The 10,134-nt window shown below is 54.0% G+C and overlaps 1 protein-coding gene across 5 annotated transcripts; it reads right to left on the reverse strand.

Moving 5' to 3' along the window:
* Nucleotides 1–914: 914 nt before the first annotated feature.
* Nucleotides 915–9,237, reverse strand: Atxn7l2 (ataxin 7 like 2). Of its 5 annotated transcripts, none has more exons than XM_028757357.1 (11): nt 9,061–9,237; nt 7,150–7,215; nt 6,679–6,783; nt 6,101–6,311; nt 5,532–5,818; nt 4,920–5,002; nt 4,318–4,571; nt 3,492–3,690; nt 3,280–3,401; nt 2,020–2,815; nt 915–1,122 (listed from the first exon to the last, which is right to left on the reverse strand). In XM_028757357.1, exons 1-11 carry the CDS (start codon nt 9,185–9,187, stop codon nt 1,108–1,110), a joined length of 2,265 nt encoding a protein of 754 aa, XP_028613190.1. In that variant the 5' UTR covers nt 9,188–9,237; the 3' UTR covers nt 915–1,107. The 5 variants fall into 5 exon arrangements, with proteins under 5 accessions (XP_028613190.1, XP_028613192.1, XP_028613191.1 ...); XM_028757359.1 differs by having other exon boundaries at nt 5,532–5,722; nt 9,061–9,230; XM_028757358.1 differs by having other exon boundaries at nt 975–1,122; nt 5,532–5,842; nt 9,061–9,183.
* Nucleotides 9,238–10,134: the final 897 nt, after the last annotated feature.

Below are 10,134 nucleotides of genomic sequence, written 5' to 3' on the forward strand. Positions count from 1 at the left end.
AACCAAAGAAGTAATCTCATCCCTGCCTTCAGATGTAGTTGCCCCCCATCCCCTCCCTCCCATGCTGCCCCCTCAAAATATTCCAAAGACTTAGAGCATGTTCAGTCTTTGCTGCCACAATAGATGCACAGCCTTGATCCAGAGGAACCAGAGCCTCCCTGCTACACAATTACCTCCAAAAAGGTGTGATTCAGCCTAAAGAGTACTATCTGAGAGCATTTTCCCCATTCTTCAGGGCAAACTCACAGAAGAGACCATTTTGGGCTGTTCAGGGGGCTGAGGAAATGGCTCAGTGGTTAAGAGTGCATATTCCTCTTGCACAGGGCCTGAACGCTCACATCAGGGGGCCCACAGCTGACTGTAACTAACTTCAGGGGGATCCCACACTTCTTGCCTCCGCAGCCATCACATGCACATACCCACACACAGACACACGGACACCATAAGTTAAAAATGAAAAGAAAAAGAAAAAAAAAAAAGCCGTCCAGCACCTCTAGAACAGTAATCACCAAGCTCAACCTCTGTATGGTTGAGAAATTAAGGCTGGTATTAAGAACTGGGAAGGGCAAGAACAGCAATCTGTAGAGGGATGGAAGCCCAGTGTTGCTAGAAAACCAGAAAAGGGCCATAAGCTAACTCCCACAAACCCTCAGGCCCAAAACCCAAGGATGGCGTCACAAGAGTGAGTCCCCTCCCTCTCATCTCTCCCAGTGGAACCACGATTGTCTCTCTCAAGCCTCTGGGGTGCTGTGCTCACTCAGTGTCATATGCCTTATCATCCTCTCTGGAAGAAGATTCCCAGGGACAGCAGCTCCAGGTTTCTGTGTACAGTGTGTGTGTACTGCCTATCATCCCAGCCTCTCGGGATGGGGCTGCAGAGAGTAAGAACACTAATCCGGCTACATCAGGTTTCATCCTTTTCTATGTTTCTGTTTTTTATATTTTCTTAGCAGCAACAGAACAGGGAGACAGTCTTGAGGTATTTTAGAGTTTTTTTTTTCTTAAAAAAAATAATATAAAGTTATAAAAAGCGGCAGCAGCCTGGGGCCCAGATCTGGAGGGGAGGAGGTGCTGACGGCTCCGTTGCAGTGGGCAGGCACTTTCTCGTTAATGAGCTTTTGACTGCAGGGAGACAAGAGGTAAGAGACAGGGTCAGGCTCGGGGCCTACCTGTTATCCTCCCCATTAAACATCTGGGCTAACCCTTGAATTCCTTCAGCTAGCCTAATAAATACAACTGAGCGAGGGGAAAGGAATGCCAGCTTAACAGAAGTGGACTAGGTAGTGAAGCTGGAGAACATACATGCACACACCTGTACACACACCAGCAGGCCCTTCAGTAACTATCAGTTTTCCCTTAAAGGTGCCAGGAGACTCGGCATGCACATAATCTGTGCCTAAACCAGAAGACTATTACCCTGTCTCACCTCCCAGAAGTCCCTCCTTACAGAGATCACAGGGATAGATCAAAGCAGGCTTCAACAGAAAAGGTAAATAAACATAACTGCCAGCTTTACTAGAACCTGGAGAACCTGCTGTAATCTGAAATGACTCTGTGGACCTTAAGTTGTGTACTTGCTTTTCAGTGTCCCAATGCCAGTGGAAGAACCAGAGAACTAGAGCAGCCCACCCACCCAGCTACTCTGCATGCTGGGACTCAAAGCCCCTTCCTTTAAGGAAAAATAGCTCCGAGTCCTAGAGGGAAGGACACAGCCAATTCAAAAAGACGTAGTCCTTTCATTAAAGCAAAAGCAAAGGCAAGGTGGGACAACATGTCCTAAGCCCAAAGGAGAAGATTTGGGCATAGGAAAGGTCCCTCAGGAAAAAGTTGGGTCACCCTGGAAAGAACTGACCAACCTCTCCCCAAAGTAGGTAGCCCAGGAGCTCTCTCAGTCCCCCCTTTATTCCCCCCTTTATTCTCCTCTTAGTACCTTCTCCATGTCATGTACCTATTGTGCTCCCCAGCCTCAGCCCTCCCAAGCCCTCTCTGCCCATGTTCTTCAGGAAGCTGGACTAGTACCTTCAGTGTAGAGCACTTCTCCTCAAAGGGCAGGGCTGGGCCTGGCTTCTTGCGTCGCACAGAGCAGGTCCCATCAGGAGGGACAACAGCCTGACAGTGCTTGGCCTTGACTGGCCGGCAGTAAGTGGCCAGGTTTTTCCGCTTCTTGGCTACCTCCTCCTCAGAGAGGCAGTTGGTTGGCAGGACCTTAGCTGGGTGTCCAGCCACTCCTCGGTTTTCTAGCTGAGAAGCCTTGACTGGTATGGGGGATGAATGAGGGGAACCCCGACAGTCCAGGGGACCTGCTCGTTTCACTCGTGGCCCCACTGTTCCATTAAGCCCCAAGTTCAGGGCTGTTTTAGTCTTGGTTGAGAGACCCCGACAGCTAGAGGGTTTGCCTTTTCCAGCAGGCTCCAGGATGCAGGTCCGTTTGAAAGTGGTAGGGCCAGGGGATAGCTTCCGCTTTCGAGAAGGGGCCTCCATCTCCACCCCCTCCTTGCCTTTGGATGACTTGCTGGCCTTGGAAGGTGGCAGCTTGCTGAAGGACGGAGATGGAGTGTTGGCAGGCAGCGGTGAGGTAATAGCCTGGCTACCGCCCATGCACTCTGCCTGGCTGCAGGCAGCTGCTACACTGGGGGAGCCTGCAGGATAGCTAGGGACAAGACTGTCCTTGATGGGAGGTATGGAGGCTGGACAGGCAGGTCGGGGGGGTGGGCCTGGAAGTCGGGGGCAGCTGCCCATAGAGGATGGACTCAGGGGATCAGATAAGGATGGACTGACAAGATGGGATGGAGGCTCAGCCGCTGGTGGGATCTTCCTGTAGCAAAGAGAGAGCTCCACTGTGATACTGAACAAACACCAGGACTTCCCTGGTATACACCAGTCAGTCTCTGCACCTTCAGATGGCCAGCAAAGCCCTAGACTGCTGCCCCCTGCTGGGAGACACTGGAACTAAGCCAAGGAAGGCACAAGAAAAGGAATGGTCATTGTATCAGTACGGGATATACGACTAGCATGTAGACCCATTGACAACCTAATTTTTGGTCTTGGTTTGGCCACTCCCTATCCTACGTTACTTGAAAGGCACTGGAAGAGATGGGTAAGCCTCTCGATTCACCCAGATCACCCACTCATGCCCTCCTCCAGGCTACTAAGTCTCAACCCTGCATGCCACACTCCATTTGGATTTTTAGCAATCAGCCATGGTATACCAGACTGGGGTTTCTGAAGCCCAAGAACACTCAAGCCTGAGGAAGGAAGTTCTGAGTCCATGAAACTCACTTCCACATGTGTGAGCTGAGATGCCGTTCCAGCATGGAGCTGAGTGCTGAGCAAAACCGGTCCAGCCGGCGGCTAAACACATAGCATCCTGGGCTCACCAGCCGGCTTCCAAATGTGCAAAACTGGAGGCAGAAGGAAAGAACATGGTTGGGAGGGCCTGAGATCCAAGACTTAGCTACTCACCACCCCAGCTCCCTGTCCTGCCACCTTACCGCCTGTGGCCTAGGAGGCCGAGTTGCATAATGGCAGTCAGGGGAAAGGTGGAGGTCATCAGATGTCCCCTCTTCCTCACTTTCCTCACTGGAGGCCTGGGCCCCACCCCGGGGCAGAGGGAAAGGGAATAGGCCTGGATCCCCATCACCACCACAGGGACCTTCATCATCCACCTCACTCTCCGAGGAGGCATGAGACCTAGAAGGGCCAAAGGAGACGTTAGGATGATGTGAATGACGTAGGGGAGGGGAGGGTGTCCGAGCTCAAGGACCCAGGGCAGATGTGCCCTTCTGGGTACTCAGATGAATGCGAAGGATGAAAGGACAGGAAAGTACAATATAGCTCACAGAGTAAGAGGCAGAACCAAGGGCCACAGCCTCGAAAGGATTCTCTCTCCAGCCCCTTCCTAGGCCTTGTCTTTTTATGGAGAAAATTGGCTTCAGATTTGCTTCCTCCAGAAAATTTTCCCAGCTTAACTATACCCAGCACAGGTCAGCCTAGCCATCTCTCTTCATCACATATTCCTGGCCTGTCTGGGAGACAAGCCTGTGTTTTATGTCTACTCCTGTAGTATAGGTGGAAGTGCATGTGAGTAGGCTTTCCCATAGTCCAGGGCAGCCTCTGCACACAAAGGGGCCAGTGAATGACTACCACTGCGTCACCCAACTGCTACACCTCATGGAGGCTGGAGTGCCGCAGCGTGCCTGGGCGCTTATGGGAAGTGAGTATATCGTCAGGACATTCCCTGGGCCTGTCTCCAGGACTTCCTGGTACCTTAGGGGCTGGATATCCCCATTTTAGGTGGACTTAAGATTCTGTACATACCTGGGAAGTGCGCAGTATGGGTGGGTCTGCTTAGACAGAGAAGAGAAGGTATTGTTGGGGGCAGCTACTGCTGCCACACCCTGGACTGCAGTAGGAGGCTCCTGGGAGGGGCGCTCGGGAGCTGGCTCTTTGCGCGCTGGGCTCTTCTCCTTGGGAGATTCTCCTTTTCGGGAGCTGGCCTTCAGTTCAGCCACTAGCACATCAAAGTCCTTGGCCCTGCCTGGGACCTCCCTGCGCTGGTGCACTGAGTGGATCTAGAACACAACAGAGTGGAGTAGTCAGGAGGTGTGATCTGAGCAGGAGGGAAAGGGTTGGTCTTCTTTGACACATACAGAGTGTGCTGTGGGTGAGGGGTGTTTGTGTATTTATTTTACTCTCAAGGGACCACAACTCTCCTCTGGGTAAGGGGATCTGGAAGGTACTCCCTGTCTTCTGCTCCTGCCCTGTTCTCCACTACAAGTAGTCTCTTCTGTTCTTCCCTGGTGGCGGTTAAGCCCCATCCCTTCAACTGCGCTTACAGTAACTTCTGAACTCTCCTTTCTGAGGTTCCATGTCTATGTTGAACCCCCTTCCCCCCACCATCAAGCAGAGGAAGGGGCTACCTTGCAAGTCAACAGGCGTGTACAGATCTTCTTGGTCTCCGGATTTATGACCCCGCACTGCCTGTTGAGGTCGAACTCTTTCCCTGTGGGGAAAAAGGCGCCAATGAATCTCAAGTCCTTTTTGGGGAGGAGCCAAGGAAGAATCTGGCCTCTTCTTGCCAAGGGCCTGAGAAGCAATAGGACTAAGGCAGGAGAGCCTCTCAGCTCTTGGGTTCTACCTGCTGGGTTCAAACCAACTCAGCCCCATCCCTGGCCCAAGCACTCTTGGGAGACTGGAAGCCCAAAGCAGGGCAGTCCGTACCAAGAAGCAAAAGCAGCTACCCACATCTGAGATGCCAGGAAAACCAGCTGTAGAATGTGAGGAAGCAGAGAATGGTCAATAGCTCAAGGCAAGAATAGCTGGCTTAGACTCAGGCTCTCCCAGACTTCCTCAGAGACCTGGACCAGCAAAGCTTCCTGGGAACAAGCAGGACAGGAGGTAATGGGGCTTCCGTACCCTCCAAGCTGTAATGGTCAGACCTGGACAGGTTCACTCCTTCCTGACCCAAGAACAGAGAAGCCCAGTGAGGTCTCCACTCTACCTTTCTGAGCCCCATGTCTATAACTACTCACGAGCCATCTTTCGGTGGGTTTTAGGAGGAAGCCTGGCTCCACTGGGCTCCTTCTCCGGGAGGCTGCCTTCGGCCCGGTGACTGGAGCCCTCACCAGGGATTAGCTCGATGTTCTCTCTGCCAGGAGGTTCTTTAGGAGAGGGGGCCGTGGGGACTTTTCCAGGGGAGTCCTTGGGGAGGCCTCCTGGCTGACTGAGGAAAGCAGAGGGTGGGGCCACCCTGATTCCATGTCCATCGGGCTTCGGGAGACTGGACATCTTCTCCAGATTCACCACAGGCACGAAAAGGCTACACGTGGAGAGAGGGTATGGGCTGGGAGGTGGGGAGGCTGGGGCTGGGGTCTGGACTCTAGCCCAGAGCCATCTCCTCCCTAGCTATGGAGCTTGGGTAGACTCCAAGAGAGGCGTGGAAAAAAGGGGAGCCCATGTTCCCTGGAATATATGGAAAGGAGCTGCAGATAGGTTTAGCTATTTCTTGCTGTGAGCAGTATCCTGCAACCAGGACTAAGTGTCAACCCTCTCCTGGGTCAGGGTCAGGGCTAGTCTTTGGGGGTTTCTAGCTTCTTCTTACCAGAGGCTGTCCTTCTGGGTCTTCTCAGGAGGCTGATGGCCACGGCTCCGGGACCCCTGGCCCTTCTCCCTGGAGGAGGTTTTGGTGGAACCTGGGGCTCTACAAGCTGGGCCCTGCCCATTCACTACATGGCATTTCTGAGAGCTGGCAGGGGCTGGAGGTGGGGGTGGGGCCCGGGCATAAAGCTTGCTGAGGGGCCCATGTCTTCTTTCTGTCACCAGGAGGTGGAGAGAGTAACTGAGGTGAGTGGTATTGACCGCCTCCTTCCCCATCTCCTAACCAGCCCACCCATTCTTTTTACAGAACCTGAGTCCCTACCGCTTGGGTTGTGAGTTTCTCTCCTTCCCATTGAAAACTGAGCCTTTCAGGAATCAACATGCTACACCAAACTTCTTGAACCTCTTAACTCTACTTGATGCTAGAAGCTTGGTCAAACCATAATCCCGACACCTCCAACACTCAAGCTGTCCCCAGCACCATCTTCCTTTACCCCAAATGACCTCCCGACTGACACTGTCCTAAGAGTTCCATGTTCTACCATCCCGTCCCCTTATCACCTCCCTCGGGCGCCCCCTCACCGCAATGCTTCTGGAAGGCTTGAGGCTTCACCACCTGGCTGCAGTGGTTACATACAACCAAATAGAAGTCATCATGGGCGGGGCAGTGCCCGAAGATGGACATGTCTGCAATGACAGAATCCGTTATCACTCAGGTTGAGTTCTCTGCATTTTCCTAGATCAAGGAACACTCTTGCCCTACCACTCAGAAGGTACTCTGCCTTCCAACTGACAGTTCTGCTGGATGCCCCCAGCCCCCACCGTCCAACCTGACCAGACCCAAAGTGTACAGGCTTTCATGTGAGTGGGCACCGACCACACATGATCAGGATCTCCAACAACAGGTTCCAAGAGCCAGGGCAACTGACTGACTCAGACCTATCAAAAGGAGGCTTCCCCCAGCAGTCCTGCTGCTGCTTCAAGCTACCTCCTCCAGGAGGAAAGGTGCTCCAATTTCCTGAATCCCAGCCCTCTCTGTGTGTTGACTCCCACCTTCTTTAATGAGGGTCATGGCGTCCAGCTTCTTCGTGTTTTTGCTACTCTCCTCTAGTTCAGCCCCTGGAGGAGAAGCACAGTTGAGAAGGCCCACCCAATTCCCAGAACCCAGCAGGGCCTGCAGCCCGACGGTATGAAGCCCACATGCCCCAACAAGCACTCAGGATTCCCGAAGACACTTTCAATGGGTCATTCACAAGTTCCTATGTTTCCATCATGTGCCCCTCTGAGATGAGATGACCCCATTAAGGATCACAGTGACCCTTCACTCCCAGGTACAGTACAGAGTTCCACTGCTATTTGGGTGACAATGGGTAATGTCTCTTTTCTGGGCCTTGTTTCCCCCATTTAAAAGGGAAATGGTTCTAAAATTTTTCTATAGGTCCCTTTTGAGACTGCTTACATGGGTCCTTTCTACTACTCTGTGGCATCCCAGACAAATTCCCTCCCAGATCCCCACCCCCATAAACTCATTTTGCTCCACCCAAGTTACCATAGTATCAAAGTTACACTCAGCTTCTCAGGTCCTGCACTGATAGGATGGCCATAGAGTAGAGAAACTGCTGTCTTTGGACCCTTTGGCATCTTCAAAGTCTCCTTGATCAGCTACGCAAGCCCCTCCCCTTCTTAGGGGGGCTTTGTCCAGGGGTTGCCCTTGTACCTCAGTTTCTGGGTTAATGACAAAAACATCTTAGCTGTGCAAAGCAGCTCTTTCCCCATCCCCCTACCTCACTCCTCACCCCCCTCCTCTAAGCCCCCTCCCTGTCCCTCGGGGTCAGGGGGAATCGATTCTGAGTCACCAAATCTGAGTCCATTTCCGGTTCTCTGTGCACCTAGACCCTGATGAGGGACCCATCTTAGCCCACTCAGCATGGGGGCAGTCCAAGGGTGGCCTGTACTCCCATCCAGGTTGGCCCTCTAATGCTCACTAACAGAGTGGCCCCTTTCTAGGATGACAAGATTATTGGCAATCATAATACCCAGACATAAGTGATAGTGGGTTAGGCATGCAAAAGATATGGGGCAGCTCCCACTCTTTTAAGTCCCTTAAATTCGAGTGTGGGGAATGACAGAACAGAGCTGGAATCAGATGTCTCAAAAGAGAACAAGTGGCATTAGAGACCGCTCCACGAGATCTCTCCTCCACCTCTTCTCACTTGCAAACTTCTTCAGGGGTGTGATGCTTGTTGTCACCCCGAAAGGCCACGAGGCCAGGTGCTCCCTGGGGCCCAGGAGACAAAGATCAGAAGGGGCTGCAGGCCTGCTCACCAAAGGCACTCAAGGGCCTACAGAAAATAGGGGTCAAGGGAGAGAGCCAAGGGGCAGGGCAAGAGGCCCAGGAAAGGATGGAGGCTTGGAGTCATGTATGGATGGACTGATGGAGGGAGGTCGGGAGGATGGATGGATGGATGGAGGATGTATGAACTAAAGCAGAGGGGGCGGGGGTTCAGGACTACTGAGCAGGGAGGGAGGCGTTGAAAGAAGCTAAGGTGCGGGGCAAAAGGCGAAGAATCAAGTGGGTGGGGAGGGGGTCACAGAAGTGGGGTGCGTGGGAAACACGTGGAGAGGACTGTTGCAGATGGGTAGAGCCGGAGCAGGTGCAGAACCGAAAACACCTGGAGGCCCGCTCACGAGAAGAAAGATAAAGGCAAGTAAAGTGGGGGCAGGTACTGTACACCCGCAGAGACAGAGGTGGGCAGGGTGGGCTGCAAGCGATGAGCCGGCGCTAGGACCCGGAGGCGCGAAGGTAGCTGAGCAGGCGGGCACTAGGACCCGGCGGGTCCTTTGTTTGGGGGGCCGGGGAGCCGGACGGCGACTCCAGTCGGCGGCTCCCCTCAGCTGGAGGGGGCCCTGGGGGGGAGGGGAGATAGTGATGGGGTCCCCGGATTCTAATGTGTCTGTACTCACCGTCTGCCGCAGGCAGGTCGGCCCGCTCCACCCACGAGCTCCAGCTCTGTCCCGCGAAGTCATCGAGACTCGGCACTCGCCGCTCCAGAGCGGCCATTGCTGCCACCGCGCGTTCACGCACCGCCATCACCGCCGCGGACGCGCGCCCGCCCCGGCGCCGCCGCCGCGCGGCCCCCTCCCCCCACCCTCCGACCGGGGGCACGCCTCCCTCTCCCCCTACCTTTCCAGTTCACTCTCTGCGCAAGCGCAGCTCGTGCCTCCTGCCACTACCTCCTCACTCTCAACACAGCTTTCTGGGAAGTGTAGTTGCGGAGGGGTGGTGATGCTTACGGAGCTAGCCAAGGGATCCCTTCCGAAATGCACAATCGCACGCGGGGAAGGAGAGATCAAAGCCTCGGGATATCCTCTTTCAACCCCTCCGTACACATCCTTTGTGCTACTTCCAAAGTGGCAAACTTACTGCGCTTACCCGAGCCCCAAACCTCTCTCCGCCCAAGATACCCTCTAAAGCCGTGCATCCGCCAGCTGGCTGGCGCCCCTTCCTGGGCTGGCGGCCACGAAGCGCCTCTGCACCCCTGTAGATCGAATAGGGTAGGTGCAGGGAGGTGGGCGCAGTGAATCAGAAGGGCAAGGGGAGGGAGTGTGCAGGACGTGCTGAAGGACACAGGGTTTGGAGTGGGGGAGGGCCGCCGCTCCTGTGCTGCTCCTCTGTGGGAAACCCACGCTGCCTTGATGCAGAACAGAGGTTTGGAGTACTGTTGTCTAGGTTTGGGAGGACCTGGCTGAGCTTGCCAAGATCACCTGTCAGTATGACAGAAGGCTATCGCCGAGCCAGAACCAACCCAAGAACTAGGGTGGCCCCGAGGCTGCTGGTGTTTGCAGTGTCTCTCCCGATCCATCTCTCTCCTCCTGGGAACTGCAATCGATAACCTGCACCGCCTCTTCCCAAATCCTGGCTGGACCCTGATTCCATCCATCATTTTGGCTTCTTTTTCTAATGAATATTTTCGCTGCCGGAAAAGCTGCTATGGAAGCCTTGGCATAGGGAGGTTTCTCATACCTATCTATCTTTAT

Source organism: Grammomys surdaster, unplaced genomic scaffold, assembly GCF_004785775.1.
Source record: "Grammomys surdaster isolate TR1022 unplaced genomic scaffold, NIH_TR_1.0 126158, whole genome shotgun sequence".
In the NCBI taxonomy this organism is placed as follows: domain Eukaryota; kingdom Metazoa; phylum Chordata; class Mammalia; order Rodentia; family Muridae; genus Grammomys; species Grammomys surdaster.